The 18,379-nt window shown below is 36.8% G+C and overlaps 1 protein-coding gene and 1 non-coding gene across 3 annotated transcripts; one reads left to right on the top strand and one right to left on the bottom strand.

The window, feature by feature from the left end:
- CEP76 (centrosomal protein 76) lies at positions 1 to 18,374 on the bottom strand. Of its 2 annotated transcripts, none has more exons than XM_060118560.1 (12): positions 18,144 to 18,374; positions 17,285 to 17,440; positions 16,144 to 16,225; positions 15,296 to 15,520; positions 13,749 to 13,934; positions 11,766 to 11,863; positions 11,263 to 11,391; positions 9,063 to 9,251; positions 6,307 to 6,473; positions 4,942 to 5,275; positions 2,673 to 2,890; positions 1 to 1,867 (listed from the first exon to the last, which is right to left on the bottom strand). In XM_060118560.1, the coding sequence occupies exons 1-12, from the start codon at positions 18,204 to 18,206 to the stop codon at positions 1,729 to 1,731; spliced, it is 1,986 nt and encodes a 661-aa protein (XP_059974543.1). In that variant the 5' UTR covers positions 18,207 to 18,374; the 3' UTR covers positions 1 to 1,728. The 2 variants fall into 2 exon arrangements, with proteins under 2 accessions (XP_059974543.1, XP_059974544.1); XM_060118561.1 differs by having other exon boundaries at positions 15,296 to 15,313.
- On the top strand, positions 12,758 to 12,830 carry TRNAR-CCU (transfer RNA arginine (anticodon CCU)). The gene has a single exon. It is a non-coding gene; the product is annotated as a tRNA-Arg (tRNA).
- Positions 18,375 to 18,379: the final 5 nt, after the last annotated feature.

Genomic DNA, 18,379 nt, shown 5'->3' with positions numbered 1-18,379 from the left:
TATTAGTAAGAAGAATAGCAGAATTCTAGTGATAAAAGGACTGAAATAATATTTGGAAATAAACCATCTTTAAAGGAAAATATTAATTCATGCCAGACTCTATTAAAGTGCATAAAAAGGAAATTTATTTTAGAATTTACACCAAAGGTGCATTAGAAGTACCTGTGTTACTCTGTCACAATAAGGCAGAAAGCCCAGCCTCAAAGATAACAACACAGCCTTGATCTCATATATTATACAGTCTGCCTCTTAGTACATGCCTCATAAAGAGTGTGTTCCAGAAGTTGAAAACTACAAGCCAATTTCTCTGTCAATAGCTTTGTGAGTAATTCCAGCAACAGAGTAAAAGTCTAACTCCTATCTCGCTAATCCTCTAAAGTCATGTCAGTCTCTCAAGAAACTCCCGATTGTTCTCAATAAAAATTGTTACAAGAGGGATATTTTCAGACTTTTTAAACAAGTGAAATCATAAATAGTTATCATATGTAAAAATAAAACAAAAAGTAAATTTTAGGATATCTTTAGATTGTAATTTTTAAAACATTAAATCATCTTATTTGTGATGGTGTATTAAAGTGATGAAAAGAATAACTTGCACAGCCAACAGTACACAGTCACTTTCTTAAGAAGCCCAGCAGGAGAAGGAACTGAACCGAGAGCTGTGCAGAGAGGCTGACGGACCTGCAAAGTAATCCGTCAGGCAGCTTCTTATAGTCAAACTGCTACAGCCTCTTTCTTCAATGCTCACTGTGCTCAATTTAAAATCAAACATCGGCATGGAGGCGCTCACAGAGGCTTATTTTTCAGTGGCCTCACACACAATTCTGATTTAGATTTATCACATATACATCGATGTTTTTACCACAAATGGAAAAAGAAAGAAAGAAAAACTGTGGTTTCAGAAGATGGACTCCATGAGAGGCTAGTAATGAATCCTCTGACCACAGAAAATCAGCCAGCAACAGACTGACAATATTAATTACAGAAAACAATTTCTCAACATCATAACAAAAGGGTATGATAAATTTTTTCTAAAATACCCAATTCACTTTTATAATGAATCAGACTAACAAATATTTATAAATTATTTGTGTACTTTCAAGTGCAGGTTGTTTTGTTACTAATATTTATGCTTTTCTGGTATTAGTTTTTTCCCTGCTCCTGCATCCATATCTTCCCATAACTCTCTAGAAAGTCACAAATATCCCTATGGTTATGGGTAAACCACAAAAGTGGTAAATTCATCAAAATGTATTTTCACCTATGTAATAAATAAATCTGTTGTGAAGTTAAAGTCTCCTAACTTATATAAAATAATCCCATTAATCTATGAAAAATAATAATCATATTAATTTTACTATGGCTCAAACCCTTAGACAAATAACTTTCTGATTACCTGTTAATGTAAAGAAAACTGAGTAAATTTTATACTCATATTTAAACTACTGACTACCTACAAACAAAGTAGCATTTATTAAAATAGGATACACACTTAATTTATACTAACTTCTACTCAGATTTATACAAGTTTTTCAACCTTAATTTTTAAATACACACATCATTTTTTTCAAACATTATTAGTCAGGTATATACAAAAGTGAAATATGACATCCAAGCCAGACTGTGATTTTTAAAATAATGAACCTCTAAACAGCTAGTAATGTATCAATACAATGTGTAAAATTCCAATAAAATACAGGTATATTCTTATAGAAATGTTAGTTAGTCCTATAGTACCGAGCGATATTTACAAGCAAACATGATCCAAACAGCACATGCAGATTCAGGGTAAGTAAACACTCGGACACGAACTGCCAGTCGCACCTGGTCTCCACGGCAACAGATTATTTCTTCACAGAAAGGAGACCTACAGAAGAAAGAAAATGTATTCAATTAAGAAATGAATTTAGGTTTTACTTTCTTATTCCCAAGAAAGTCAGTATTTTAAATGATTTTTAGGGATAGGGAGGGTGGGAGGGAGATGCAAGAGGGAGGAGATACGGGGATATATGTATCCGTATAGCTGATTCACTCTGTTATACAGCAGAAACTAACACACCATTGTAAAGCAATTATACTCCAATAAAGATGTTTAAAAAAATGATTTTTAAAAATCCTGTCTCTGCTACCAATGGCTCTGTAATTTTGGTGAAACTATTCAAATTATAAACTATTTCCTCATAGTCTATAAATTTTTTTTTTTTTTTTTTTTTTTTTTTTTTTGCGGTATGCGGGCCTCTCACTGTTGTGGCCTCCCCCGTTGCGGAGCACAGGCTCCGGACGCGCAGGCTCCGGACGCGCAGGCTCAGCGGCCATGGCTCACGGGCCCAGCCGCTCCGCGGCATATGGGATCCTCCCAGACCGGGGCACGAACCCGTATCCCCTGCATCGGCAGGCGGACTCTCAACCACTTGCACCACCAGGGAGGCCCTCTATAAATTTTTAAAGTGACGCTAGATAACATCAGTGATCCTCAACTAGATTGACCAAAACCATTGGGAAAATTATCCCTAACTCTCTACAGCTACATTCCGGTCCTAATGAATCACAACCTGTGGCAGGAGGATACATCATAAGAGCTGCCTGTGTGACTCTGAAGTCATTCCTAAATGAGAACCATACTGATGGCTGAGATTAAGTCAGAAATATCTGTGATGTCACAATCCACCTACCGAAGACATGTGGCAAAGGCGCGCCGCGCATTTCTATACACAAAGTGTATCGGGAACCCTTTAAATGTGTGACCATCAGGTACAGCCCTCCTGATGGCGTCCTGAAATTCTTCATTGCCCGCAGATATACTGGTTGTACGCTCAAATTCATAAGATGCCAGAGCTGGTGATAAGAGATAGGAAAGCTGGTCTTCCCAAACAGTAGTGAGGCCAAGATCCTACAGCAATCGAAAGGGAAATTGATTATTTTACTGATTATTTTAAAAATTTATTATTTTAATGTATGCCAAAAGATTTTTAAAACCTGTCATAATTTTCTTAATTTCCTATGATAATAAGGATACACAGAAGTAAAAATTATAAAAGGAACCACAGGTATCAGGTTTTACTTCTTAGAGAAACAACAAAAATCGGCCAATGCAATGATGTTAGTGAAGGCTCCAAATCCTATACTTCCTTAATGTCCTCAAGACCATAAGGAATCATCCTACTGCGGAAGACACAGTGTCACTGAATTCTGAGGTCACTTTTTTTTTTTTGTGGTACGTGGTCCTCTCACTGTTGTGGCCTCTCCCGTTGAGGAGCACAGGCTCCAGATATGCAGGCTCAGTGGCCATGGCTCACGGGCCCAGCCACTCCACGACATGTGGGATCTTCCCAGACCAGGGCACGAACCCCTGTCCCCTGCATCGGCAGGCGGACTCTTAACCGCTGCGCCACCAGGGAAGCCCTGAGGTCACATTTTATTTAACTTTAAAGAGTTTAGCAAGATTGAATCTGCTTAATTTGATTGCTCCCACCATAAATTCAACTGTAGTATGGGAGAAAAGTCAACAAATTGCATATATAATTAAACTCAAATATTTACCAAGCATTTATTCTGTAAAAGGTACCGAAGAGCACAGGCTTTAGGCCCTCAGGAAACTTAAAACATGTTGAAGGCAATTCTAATGTCATTTATAATATCAAATGAACTATTGCTATCTAGACACGTGATTTTTTTTAATGTTACAAACAAACTCAAAATTCTAAATATTTTGATTATCATAACAGATCTAATTTCACATTCAGTTTCAACTGGTTTCAAGTGATTCCAAGGTCTATGATCACCTATACTTTTCCTCGGAATCCCAATTGCTGGTTTACAGACGCCACTAACTTAGCTACTGATCATCAATGGCATCCGGCTCAGTTTTGTTTTCTTTTTCTATACAAGGTAACTCTTATAATGTAATAAAATATCGGTTTCATTTGTGAACAGGAGCTAAGAAAACTAAAAGGCAATACAAGCAATGGAGGGCACAAGGCAGGGGCTTTGGCTTCCAGCGGTGCAGTGAGCTGGGGCCCTGACCCACCTATTGCTGCAAACACACTACAGATGCCACATTAAATACTTCCCAAAACATATTCCTAAATGCTTTGAGGAGTTGGCAAGTAGGTAAGATTTTAGAGGCCAAAGCTAAGAGTAATTGGGAGCCCAGAGAACATACTTGATAATCAGCTTGCCTTTGATGGTCTCAAGGAACATGAGTATCAGGGCTCATCCAAGGTGGGGAGTCTACTAGGGAATCCCAAAAGGTGAATTAGAAATCAATCTTCTGCAGAAGTTTTGGACTCTAGTCTTTTGTTGGTTATATGTGTGGCAAATAACTTTTCCCACTCCAAGGCTGCTTTTTCACTCTCTTAATGATTTCTTTTGATGAACGTAAGTTCTTAAAATATACTAATCTTTTCCTTTATGATTAGTTCTTTTTATGTTTCCTTTAAGGCCCTTTACAAAAGAAATCTAAATGACTAATAAGAAGCTTGATCTCATTAGTAATCAGGGAAATGCAAATTAAAGACACAATGAGGATAACATCTTACATCTACCTACTTTAATGTAATAGAAAAACAAAACAAACTAAACAAACCTGGAAAAAAATGAATATGAAAAAAATTAACCCAATATTTTCAATGGGAAATTATTTGAATAAGTACTTTAAAAAGAGGAAATCCAAATTCACAAAAGTCTGAACAAGTCCACCGTTCTTCATTTCTAGAAGGAAGTAATAAATTCTCGAAGTATTGGTGAGTTTAGAAATTTCTGAATCTCAGAACTTTACTCTCATGATTTTCAAAACTACAAGCTGCATAAAGGAAGGGATTGAATTTGCTTTGTTTAGGGCTAGAATATTGATTGGCACTATTTTACATGCCCCCCCAAAATTATTAAATACATAAACAAATGAAAAAACTGCACGAAAGCACAAACGTCAGTGTTAATTACCTTCCTGTGTTCTGACACGAGTAGCCTGAGCTGCATTTCAATTTCATTGCTTGTCACTGAAGCATCGATCGTGGACGCACACAGCGGAGGGAAGGGAGGAAGGGACGTGGTGGCCCCTGGAGCACACACGGATTTAATTGCTTCCTCACTCATGGGTTTCCATTTGGACTCATCATTCAAATCAAACACACAGCCTTCTACTGAGTCAGAGGGCTGACAGTTTCCCAGGAACATCTGATGATTGAAAACACAACCGATTGTTCGATACGGGTACAACGGTTTGGGCTGTTCAGCAGCTGAAGGCTCATCAGGAATGGTAGGTTTGTGGAGGTACCTAAAAAAGGTTAATCATAATTTTATATAATAAGAACTTAAAAATTAAGACAACAGCAGCTTACTGAGGAAAAAAATTATTCTAACACTTAAGGTCATAACTATTTCCCAGGACTACAGTTTAATACTTGTTTTTCCTTCTTCTATTTCCACAATTTGATTACTCTATGTTAACTGTATGGCACATCTTATGATATAGAACCAATTTTATTCCTTTAACACAAGAACATATTCTGTGTATAGCATTAAGATCAAAAACATTTATCAGATAACAAAATAATTTAGTTACACATTTTTAGGTACAACTAACTAAAATGATTATCAACCAAGGAAAAAGAAAACCCAGGAAAATGAGAAGAGGGCCCAGGGCTGTGTCTTCAGGAACTCCCACATTTGAAGATAAAATGAAGGAAAACCGAGAACAGCCAAAGAGGAATAATGAAAACTGAAACACAGTGCTACGAGAGAAGCTAAGGAAGAGAATGTTCTAGGAAGGAGGGAACATTTCACTCTTTCAAAATCTGATGACACTGAAAAAAAGTACAGTGGATTTACCAACACAGAGTTGGTAACCACATCAAATTTTCAAAAGAAATGATTTACAACTTGTATTTTTAGGCTTAGGGACGATCATCAGGAAAAACATATGCCGGGACATCCCTGGTGGTCCAGTGGTTAAGACTTCACACTTCCACTGCAGGGGGCACGGGTTGGATCCCTTCTCGGGGAACTAAGATCCCGCACGCCATGTGGCACGCACGGCCAAAAAAAAAAAAGAAAAGAAAAAACATAAGCCAATTACACAAAATTAAAAATAAACATAATTCATTTTTTATTAATATCATGTTGGTAAAGAACATTTTAGGTGTACAAATTTTCTTAAGAGTTTAGTTCCTAGCTATCTTACTTAATTTTTTACATAACCAAAATTATCAATACGTGTCTTTGAGTATCATCAATACAAACAAAGAACCTATAGTTTACAATATTTACACCTTCATGTTAATATCCTTATAAACTTAGCTGACAAACCTGTGTCCTGTTAAACTCTCCCAAAAAGTGATGGTTCCATCAGTCCCACACGTCATAACCCATGCGTGGGGCACTCCCTTGGCCTTTGTCCCGACACAGACAAAGGCTTCCAGCCCATATCCGAGAAGGAGGCTGCACAGGAGGTTGGCATGGTCTTCACAGTCTCCCTGGAAATGAAAGGAAGTAAAGTTAACTATTTACTCCTTCATATTGTTTCCTCTTTAAATATTTAAATACAAAATTGCAATTAAAAAGTATTATTAAATTTTCACTTTTAATCATTAGTCCAGTGTTAAGCTAAAACAATGAGGGGAAAAAAGAACATACAAATTTTAAAAGCACCTATTTTACAAAATCAGTGCCTACAAATCTGATAGTCATAATATGTACACTTTAAGATTCCAAAGTTTATAAAGAACTCATACAACATAGAAGGAAAGCAGTAAGAATTCAAAGATAAATAACTAAAGGGCATGAACACACAAGCTGACAAATCATATAGTAGGAAATGAAAATAACGGGAAAATACTCAAACTTAAATTAAAACAATGAATTAAAGTATCTATACATGATCGTTTTAAGGAAATACATACACAGAAAAAAATGATTGGATAAAAGAACAACAGAACACCAACAATAGCTACAATTAGCATATATTATATATATATAGTTTCCCCTTCTCTTGTCTAAACTCTCTTTGATAATGTTATATTACTTTCACAATTTAAAAAATTATGAAACAACAAAAATAATAGAAAATATCTGACATTTTCTGTGAAAAAGGTATTAAAATTAATTAACAGTAAGGCTATAATTATGTGAAGATATGTATTTAAGTGTAGGACTACAGGTAATATACAAAAGCAAAAATAACTATTGAGTTCAGTGCTAGAATGAGGGATGATTTCTTTCACCCCAAATTTTGCATTAGTGGCTCTACACTGCTGTCTTTTAATTAACAATAATAAAACAAATAGCATCTTATAATTGTTAAACTGACTTTTGAAAAATATAATATCTAACCTTTTAGACCCAGTTATTTCTATACATGAGATTTTGTATTAGAAAAAAATTTCAAAAGAAAAATAACAATACAACCAAAGACATTCAATGCAAAAATTCATTCACAGTGATATCAAAAAAATTGGAAGCAAGCCTAACTTAGCCAAAAGAAGCAGTTCCTATGATGGCAAAACAGATCCTATGACAGCAAAACAGTTAAGCAGATCTTGTATATCAACTCATGAAAACTTTATTCAGCCATTAAAAGATGGAGATCATAATGACTGTAGCAACACATAGGAAAATGTTCAAAGCATAATGCTAATTTATAAAAGCAGGGCACAAATTTTTATTTATATCAATTATAATTATGGAAAAAATCATATATACACAGGAGAGAAACATAAAAATATAAAAATAGATGAAAAATAGAATTATGGGTAAAATTTCACCTTTACTGTTGTAAAGCTATTGTTTGTGCAAGAAAAATATTTTAAATAATTTTCAAACTTCTAAGTCAAGCTGTGCTATCTCTTCAAATAAACTCAGGTAAAGAAAATAAAACAGAGAATCAAAGGGGGTGATTATTTGTTTTACAAAAGAATTATTTAGATAATAATTTAAAATATGTACCATTCCTACTACATTTGAAATTTTTTTTTTTTTTTTTTTTGCTGTACGCGGGCCTCTCACTGCTGTGGCCTCTCCCGTTGCGGAGCACAGGCTCCGGACACACAGGCCCCGCGGCCATGGCTCACGGGCCCAGCCGCTCCGCGGCATGTGGGATCCTCCGGGATCGGGGCACGAACCCGTGTCCCCTGCATCGGCAGGCTGACTCTCAACCACTGCGCCACCAGGGAGGCCCTGAAATTTTTATTTTAAGTTTAAATCCATACATACAACTTCTGGGAACTACAACTTGGGAAAAAATCAAAATAATTTTTTTGATAAGTAATGTTTAACTGTTTTCAATTGTCTTTAAAAATCTTTCCAATTGACAAATGAATCTCTAATCTAAATGGTTTCTTCCAATGTATAAGCTTTGCCTTGTGAATACCCATATGTACTATTTACACAACTTCAGACTAAAAATTATTTCAAAACAATAATACATTAAAGAAATTTATTTTTTCTGTTGTGTTTCAACAGAGTTGGAATGCTATAGTCTTGTTTTCATAATATCATCAAAATTTTTAGAACACAGAAAATTAGAAAATATACCATAATATATAAAATTAGTTTACTGAAATCAATTAATTTACGTTCAACATCAATATATATACACAAATTCTTAAATATATACTTATATTTGAAACTAAATACCGTGCAATACAACATTTTTTTCCATATTCATTTTGTAACTGCCATTTTCTCTTTAAAAAAAAAAAAAGTACCATCTAAGCAAATTTTAACCCATGAATAGTACTAAAAGACCATGGTTCTGGTCTTGGTGCTATATCTAATTCACTGTTTACCTCTCCACCTTGGTTTCTGACACTATAGTACTTGCAGGTCCCTACACCTCACAAAAATCACATTATGTTAAATAAGAAATTACATGAGAAAATAAAGATGTGAAGTTTTTTTTAATGTACTGACATTTAAATGTTAAGGAAAATGATGAAAACAAGACCCTGACTTGTTCAAATTGACAATACGTACTTTTTTCCGAAGTTAATTCTTTTACAAATATATCATAAACTTGCAATAACTATGATGTACTGGTTTTTAGTTCTATTATGTGTGTAGGATACCTTGTTTCTACAGAGAAAGGCCAGCAGAGTGCACCACTGTTCCTGTTTACCTCCTCCTCCGATAACAGGGGCTCTTTCATAACCAAGGACATTAACAAATCTTGCTGCTTGCCTTGGAGTATCCAGAAGCCTCCCAGCTCGAAGTGGTTTAACATAAGAACAGACTGGTCTATTTATCCCATTTTCATCCTGGAGGAGAAGGGGAAAACATTATCTGTAATGACAGGTTAATCATTCCCAATTTTAACACTTTTTCTTAGAATACATTAATGAGAGAAAGTAATTCTGGACACCACTTCTTGAGTGCTCACCTTACACGCAGCACTAGGCTGCTGAGTGTTGTGCATGCAATTTTTCTTTTAATCCTCATAACATCTCTTATTATTTTCATTTCATCGATAAAGAAACTGAAGCTACATGCAGAGCAACTAAGCCCATGTGCCACAACTACTGAGCCCTCATGCCACAACTACTGAGTCCTTGTGCCACAACTACTGAAGCCCACACACCTAGAGCCCATGCTCTGCAACTAGAGAAGCCACCACAATAAGAAGCCTGCACACTGCAACGAAGAATAGCCCCCGCTTGCTGCAACTAGAGAAAGCTGGCGCACAGCAACGAAGACCCGACGCAGCCAAAAATAAATAAAATAAAAAAGAAATAAAGTTAAAGAAACTGAAGCTACAGCTATTATACAACAGAGCCAGGATTCAAACACTGAGCCATCTGACTCCAAAGCCTGTGACAGTAAGAACTTAAACCATCATACGACCCAGCAATCTCACTCCTGGATGTACATCCAAAGCAACTGAAATCAGCATCTCAAAGAGATACCTGCACACCCATCCCAGGTCACTGCAGCATTATTCACAACGGCCAAGTTATGGAAACACCTAAGTGTCCATCAAGGGGTGAATGGATAAAGAAGGTGTGGTGTGTATGTATACACAACAGGACATTATTCAGCTCTTCCATGTGCCATTTCTCCGATCCACTTCCTTCCTCCCTCCCTGTGCAGGTCCCCTCTCTGGTCCGGGATTCCACAGGGCAGTGAATAACCACACCCTAGACTATATAAACAGCAGGGAGCCAGTTATACCTCAACTGGTTTCTCTTCACCCTTGTCCTGACGTCACCTGCCCAGTCATTCAACGTATAGATAACACTACTGGAAAGTCAGAAGCCACTTCCTGCATTTCCACCACCAGTCAGCTAGGTTTCCCATTCTCAAGCTCCTCACCTAGAAACTGAACCATTTTTAGCCTGTTCTAAAATCCAGGGAATGTAGGTTAAAGCTAGACAAATGTATAGGATCTGAGAAATACTACCCAAAATACACTATACTCATATGAAAGCACCTACTCGAGGCTGAATACATATAAAATATTTGAAGGGTTCCTCAGAAGTTGTTAAAAAAAAAAACAAATGGATCTGATCATTTATCTTATGTTGGTTCATTAATAAGAGAAAACGGGCTTAGGATACAGAAAAAGTAGAGGCAGAGGGACTTCCCTGGCGGTCCAGCATTTAAGACTCTGTGCTCCCAAGGCAGAGGGCCCAGGTTCGATCCCTGGTTAGGGAACTAGATCCCACATGCTGCAACTAAAGATCCCGCGTGCCCAACTAAGACCTGGCACAGCCAAATAAAAATAAATAAATATTTTAAAATTATAATAAAAATAAACAATAGAGGCAGAGATACATAACTAAATTGCTGTAAAATATTGCTGGTCACCAGCTTAGAGATCTGGGTTAAATAAAATTATTACATGTAATATTGTTTGCCTTAAAAAAGTACCCTAACAAAAAAATACATGCCTACACTCCTAATTCTGCACATGAAAGTTGAATTTATATATAAATTGCAAAGTGTCCCAGTACTTATTTAGTACAAAGTATCTATCAAGGACACACTCCAAGTTAAACAAAATGAGTTTTCATCTAGTTTAAATCAAATATATTCAAAAAAGGTTTAGAAAAACAATTGAAAAAGAAAACCAAAATAAAACAAAGATTGTGTTATGTCACTCACCTACTTACTACTGTAAGAGAGTACTACAAAATCAGCATTCTATTTTATAAATAAACTTTCATTTGTCTGGAATAAATACATTTTACAAATTCAAGTTAAATGAAATTTACATTTACAACAGTAAATCTCAAATACAGGGGTGAAGCTTTTCTCATACAACTTACAAACCTGTGCAAAAATCTTAACCAGCCGTGAATTGTGTGAGGGTCGAATTTGCAAATATTCTCTCCACCACTGCTTAGCATACACAAGAAATAACCGCTCTTTCTCTGCAGTTTTCTGACGTTCCAAAGCAAGCTTGAAATTTAAAAAATATATATCAATTTATATTCATTCTGCTTAATTAATTACTTCAAATATGTAACAAATCTCTGCATTTCCTCCATCGTTACCAGTACCCTAATCGAAGACACCACCATCTCTTGTCTGTAAGGGCCTAACTGGTCTCCCTGTTCTCACACTTCCCAGGACAATCCAGTCTCCATACAATAGTCAGAGCCACCATTTTTGACCCCAGACAAAAATTTTTAAATAATGAGTCATATTGTCCTTCTCTTGCTTAAAACTAATAAATGATAATTTTCTAAAAAGAGAACACTTTCTACAATTAACAGGTAAATATACTACTATGAAAACACACACACAAAGAAGAGAAATTCAGGATTATTTACCTGTGTGTTCACTACTTCCTGAGATAATGTTTGATTGAGTGGTGGGTACATCTCAAGTTTTATATTTAAAATTCCCACAGAAACTTTTGATTCTGTGCCTGTAAATGTAAATAAATGTAACTTCAGAAGTTTTAATACTATATATATTTAGTCAATCAAAGTTTAACCAAAATAATTTAAGAATTTTTGTACTTTACCACTTACATGGAATAAAGATAATATTTAATGTCACCTTTAATATTCATATTAAAAATGAACCAAATCAAATTAGTTTTTATTTTGTTCAAAGGCCTTTATCTAGTTATAAGGAGATTACCTATTTTCTTAGCTTCCAAATCACATTTTAAAGGACTTTTCAGACCTAAAGAATTTATGATTCTTGATTTTTATCTTCATTAAAGACAAAGTCAAAGCAACTGGTTTTTTCTTCTTGTTCTTTTTTTTAGTATCAATAATGTATATGTGTCAATCCCAGTCTCCCAATTCCTCCCATCCCACCCCGCCTTGGTATCCATACATTTGTTCTCTACGTCTGTGTCTCTATTTCTGCTTTGCAAATAAGATCATCTGTACCATTTTTCTAGATTCTGCATATATGCATTATTACACGATATTTGTTTTCCTCTTTCTGGCTTACTTCACTCTGTATGACACTCTCTAGGTCCATCCACGTCTCTACAAATGACCCAATTTCATTCCTTTTTATGGCTGAGTACAAAGCAACTGTTAACACCTCATTCTCAGAAAATATTTATACATTTTGTCACATAGAGTAATTTCCACTTATCCCTTCCCATTTTTCACATGTGAGTACAAATTTTTAATCCATGCCTGGATCTAAAGAATTAGAAAACAAATATACTTCACGCCAGAACTATTTAATATTTCTTTGATGAATCAGAAATTTTCTGGTCATTCTATGACTATTGTGTTAGGTCTATATTTGAAAACAAATAAAAGGTATCTCTTTTGAGAATAAATATCCTGGGACTTCCCTGGTGGTCCAGTGGTTAAGACTCTGCACTCCTAATGCAAGGGCCCCGGGTTCAATCCCTGCTCAGGGAACTAGATCCCCCATGCCGCAACTAAGACCCAGCACAGCCAAATAAATAAATAAATAAATATATTTAAAAAAAAATCTCCTACATAGAGCTTTCTCCCTACTATTTACTTATGGAAAAATGTATTCTGGGTTCTAACTTATCAAAATCTAAATTACTAAAGCTCTATTGTCCACTGGCCAAGTTTAACTCTGTAACCTAATTTCAATACCACAAGTATTGGGTCAGCCAAAAGGTTCGTCCAGGTTTTTCCATAAGATCTTTTTGATCAACCCAGTAGTTGCATAATATGTAGTGTTTAAAACAGTGCAGGTTTTATTTTTTCATTCCACTAGCAAATATGTATTACATATCAGGTAGCATGCAAGAGTCCAGGAAAACAATGGTGACAAGACAGGTACCATCTCCGTTCTCAAACAATACTACCATTGATACTGACATTGAGCAAATAAGCCCTTCTTTGAGCCCCTTTCCCACCTGTAAAAGGTTAGAAGAATACCTACTCCACGTTCTGCAAGAACCGCTGGTACAGGAAGGCCCTGGCACTGATGGGATGCGCAGTATTCTGGGCTGTGCTAGGATGGAGGTTGTCACGTATGGGTGAGTGCATTCATGCGTGTGTGAAGAATCTTAACTTTCCTTATAGCAAATAAATTTGGAGGAAAAAAGCCGTCAAGATTTCTTTATGCATCTCACAGAAAAAAAATTTTTCCTTTAGACAAGGCCAGAGTGACTGTGAAGTTCTATACTCACACTACTCAAGACATTTCCTAAAACTATAATACTGGAGTCCAACTGTAATTCCAATGAAACTCTTTTTACACGTTTCCCCCTTGGCTTACAAAGGCATTGTTAAAATGTAAAATGTACTTACAAACCAACTGTGGCTATAAAAAGGTAACAGTGATATTAATCATCATACCTACACCCATAAGTTCCACAGTAAGATTGGTCACTCCATTTTCTGAGCCCAAAACCGATCGCCATTCAAGAAAATAGGATGCTACTAAAGTGGTCTCGGCAAATATGTCTGTTTTGATTAGCACCATATGAACTGGGTCACTTATTGATAACATTGTTGTTGAATCAGCCATTCTAGTTCCATCACCTAGCAACATAAACAAAAAAAAAAATTACACCACATTACATATCCAGTTAGACCAACGTAAAAGAATACTTTCATTGAAAAGGATACTAATAATAAACAAATAAAATCAAACAGAGCAAGTTGGCAATGCCTCAGGAAGCATGCTACAGACTGGGAATAAAAGTACAGTCCCATCTGTATCACTAACTTTTGAGAGGACTGGTGGAACTGTGACAAGTTACCTAGTTACTTAATGCATATTGGTGTTTTCTGACCTCTAAGAGGTAAGTCTGCTCTTCAAAAGTACATAAATAATATATGCTACCACAATAAAAGGCCTTCAAATATGTCAACATTCCCCTTTAATATTTCCCTTTAATAAAGGCACCATTATACCATTATCCCCCTTTAATAAAGGTATTTTAGGAATAAAATACCTTTATCCCAAAACCTCTAGAAACAACCACTGTATTATCTACACAAAACTGAAAGATCCAGCACCTTGGAGCTAGCAATTTAAGCCATTTACTGCCTTATTAAGGTAACATTTTTCACCGGGTAAAAATAACAAAATTTTAGTAGTGCATTAGCCATCTCAGTAATCTAAAATTCTGAATGTATAATTATAAAACTGTTAAGTTTACAAATATGTTATAAAGATTTTGATATTGACAACTAAAATATGTAAGATACCTTTACAGAAAGAAACAATGTGAAATAATTACAGTAATCAAGCATCATAATTTTTTTTTTTTTTTTTTTTGCGGTATGCGGGCCTCTCACTGTTGTGGCCTCCCCCGTTGCGGAGCACAGGCTCCGGACGCGCAGGCTCCGGACGCGCAGGCTCAGCGGCCATGGCTCACGGGCCCAGCCGCTCCGCGGCATATGGGATCCTCCCAGACCGGGGCACGAACCCGCATCCCCTGCATCGGCAGGCGGACTCTCAACCACTTGCGCCACCAGGGAGGCCCAAGCATCATAATTTTAAAGTCATAAAAATGAGTAATAGATTCACATCTAAACTTTGATTGTAAAAGTTACGTGACATCGTAAATCTAGCCATCTTTCATAAATGAGGAGGATCCTGTCTCATTCTCCACCTAACAAGCATTTAAATTTTTATTACTAAAGAACCAACCATTAAAACAGTCAAAAAATAATATTCAGGGAAAACTAGTTTGCAAAAAATAAAGCAAGAAGGTAGGTATAAGTAGTTTAAGTAGAAAAAAGCAGCGAGGGAAAAAAAAATAAAACAAAAGACTGGGAGATTCATCCATTATAAATCTCTCCATAAGCAGAAGTTGTTTATTGCAGAAGTTGTACTGCAATAAAACCTAACAAAGATTTACAAAATTAAATGGCAATTTATTATTGCTCCTTACCTAAATTTTCTCTGTGTACTTCAAGTAAAAAGCCATCATGAAAATCTGGTTCACAGGCACATGGAACAGGTTTAGAACGGAAACGTTGGTTTCGAAAATGTAAACATAAAGTAAAGGTTGAACAAGCTTGTCCTGGTAAAGGCTCAGGTTCTTGCAGATGTTCCAAGAAAGCTTTTCCACCCAAAACCTGAAGGTAAAGATACCTCCGTGTTGGATCAATATTAGCTGTAAAGTGTAGCAATATATATGAGGAAACTGCCAATTAACTTAAGCAATGTGATCAAGACAATAGGAAATAATAACTTGACTGAAATAAAACCAAAGACTAAATAAAGAGTAACATATTTACTAGCTACCAGGCCCCTGTGTACCCCGCAAAGAAAAGGTACCTAATACGATATCTTTTTCTGAATTTACACTCTGTCTACTTTCTCCCAGCTAGAAAGGAGTCAGAGCCAAGGTTTAGGATACCTTTATTTTTTAGTTGCTTATCCAACACTCCTTCACCTCCACAAACCAACTCAGTCAATTACCAACTCAGCTAGTATACTTGTTAGATAATTACACTGCCATTAAAAAAGCACGGCTGTACAATTTATAAGATATATTAATAAAATATGAGAAACAGGTGGTCCTGTTTTTGCTTCTACCCAGCTATAAATTAAATCTTCTGATATACTTCATGCAAAATAGAATCTAAGTTTTTTGGATGATTAATCACAAAAATATAAGTATTTCATTCTGGAAAAAAAACATCAAAATGTTTTCTATCAAATATCAAACAGTACAGCCCATCAATATGCAGTACTATCCACATCTAAATTAATGTTAAAAAGAAATACACATACTTTTTTTTAACAACGTTGATTGTCTGTCAGTAAAGCCAACAGGTTGTTTTGGAGAGGAAGGGAGTTCTTGATCAACATTATCCTAGAATGGCAGAAAAAAATCAAAACAAATTAGAAAACAAAAATTATAGTTGAGCAAGGAAATGCCAATAATGGGACTAAGAACTGAACCAAAAGTAGATAGGATAAAACCCCCTCAAAATGTCCTTACTTTCCTAGCATAGTTAAAATAATGAAAAGCCTGCCAAAACAGTAATGCAACTGGTCACTCCTAAAGTCTAACACAAAGGAATTAATGTTCAAGCCATGTCCACAGAATGCTAAAACAAATTCTTAACACTTTACAGAAGGTTAAATTTTCTCCAAACCTCATATAACATCTGGCTTGTGATTCCACCAGGACCAGAACTGATTTTAATAAGGAAGTGACACATTCACACAGCAGAAGCTGTTACTAGGTCAATTTTTATAACAAATGAGTTAATAAACCTCAAAAACCAAAAAAGGATGCTGTACTAAAACACTTATTCCCTGGTGTATTATGAAGTCCATCTAATTTTCACAATATATTACCTAGGTATTGAGGTCACAGTCTCTCATCATTGCCTCAGTTTCAAAAGAAGACCTACTTACTAATCTGTGCACTGAGAGGCTATCACCTCACTACTGACCTATTTGTATGAAAAGATTTGAAGGTTCTTATGCAGACAATTATTTTCTTAAAGAAACTGATAATTTGTTCATCTTAGAAAATACAGTGCCAAAAGAATGTGTTTATTTTAAAAATAAGCTTAATCTAGAAAAATTATAGAATATTAGTAAAAAAGAATTAGGTTGTAGTGAACTAATTTGACTAATATATATACTTAAAGTTACAGACCTAGAAAATAACAAGAGAAAACTCCCACTGTAAAGGGAATAATCAGGTCCATAACTCCAATTTCACTGAGGCATAATCCTACCTTCTCCATTCAAGGGTAGAGTAGCTCATACTTGAGACAAGGATATTACTAGACAAACTGGTCTTATTTAAAAAGTAGTTTTACTAAAAGGAGAGGCCCCAAATATGGACCCTACGAGCAGCAGTAAGCATGAGAATATACTCAGACTCTCAAATTTTTTCCTCTAAGAGATTACTCACAGTAACAAAATTAAGTTCTTTCATCACATCATCAATGATTCCCCGGCGTCTAAGGGCTTTGATCAAATCTTCCGTTGATAACTGTTGTTGATCAGGTGCCAGTTCTTCCCGTATGGTCTCAGCAAGGATTTCTCTTATCCTGCCATGGACATCCATCTATGCAGAAAACTCGCATTACGACTTAAAACGTTACAAATCAGTCAAAGATTGCCAACTAGCTAACCTCTTTCTAAAATACTGACCCGCCCCCCAAAAAATAATAATCATAATGAGTGTAGATAGACTAAATTCAGAAAGACCTCTAAAGTAACAATAAATGTGAAATTGTCACCGAAATTCACTGAGAATAAAGATAACGTTTTTAAAAGGAAAAAAAACTTTAAAGATGATTTTTTTAGTAGAAGTTCTAGAAGTAAGCTCTACTGCTTATCTATTACCTTTGCTAGCATTTCCCCACAAATAACACTCAACCGAAACCAGCTTTTTGAGAGTAGAGCAGAGACCTGCAGGAGACGATCAAAGGCTAAATGTCAGCTTTCAACTTTTTATATGTGACCGTGAGTTAACTGAGTGACCCTTTATGAATCTGGGGGACACAGTGCCGTGTCAGGACCACGGCGGGGCTGAAAGACGCCGACACTCTGCACAGGCGCGCGGCGGGCGGGAAGCGGCTGCTGCGGAGCCCCAGCTGAGCCCCGAGGACCGGCAGCACTTCCACTCCAGAGCACCGGCAGCCCCTCCGCCGCCACCTCCCCGGTGAAGCGACGGCCTGCGGCCCCACAGCCGTGCTCGACGCGACTCCGCGGGGCTTGCCTCCCGCCCCAGTCCGGCCCCCGCCGCCCGCCCCGCCTCGCCTCGCCTTGCTCAGCTGCTGGTGGATGAGCTGCTTCAGCTCGGACGCCTTCTCCGGAGGCAGCGACATGCTGGGCTCCCCTTCGGCGGCCCCAGCCGCCGCAGCGTCTCCGCGGCGGAGCGAGAGCCCGTGACCGCTCGACTCGCGCGCTCCCGGGCCGCCGCGTCAGGCCGGCGGGGAAACCGGACGGCTCCAACTGCTGTTTCCAAACGGCGGCCGGGCTGCCCCCGCGCCGCCTGTCA

Source organism: Mesoplodon densirostris, chromosome 15 (assembly GCF_025265405.1).
Source record: "Mesoplodon densirostris isolate mMesDen1 chromosome 15, mMesDen1 primary haplotype, whole genome shotgun sequence".
Lineage (NCBI taxonomy): Eukaryota > Metazoa > Chordata > Mammalia > Artiodactyla > Ziphiidae > Mesoplodon > Mesoplodon densirostris.
Note: the sequence above shows the minus strand (reverse complement) of the source record. Positions and strands in the feature narration are given on the sequence as shown.

Bases quoted from the DNA above. Each gene is read 5' to 3' on its own strand.
- CEP76 (XM_060118560.1), bottom strand. From the start codon at position 18,206: ATGTCGCTGCCTCCGGAGAAGGCGTCCGAGCTGAAGCAGCTCATCCAC. The intron at 16,226-17,284 runs GTGAGTAATCTC...CTGCCATTCTAG, and splicing joins AAGAACTTAATTTTGTTACT to GATAATGTTGATCAAGAACT. The intron at 9,252-11,262 runs GTTTGTAAGTTG...CTTCTCCTCCAG, and splicing joins TGGTTAAGATTTTTGCACAG to GATGAAAATGGGATAAATAG.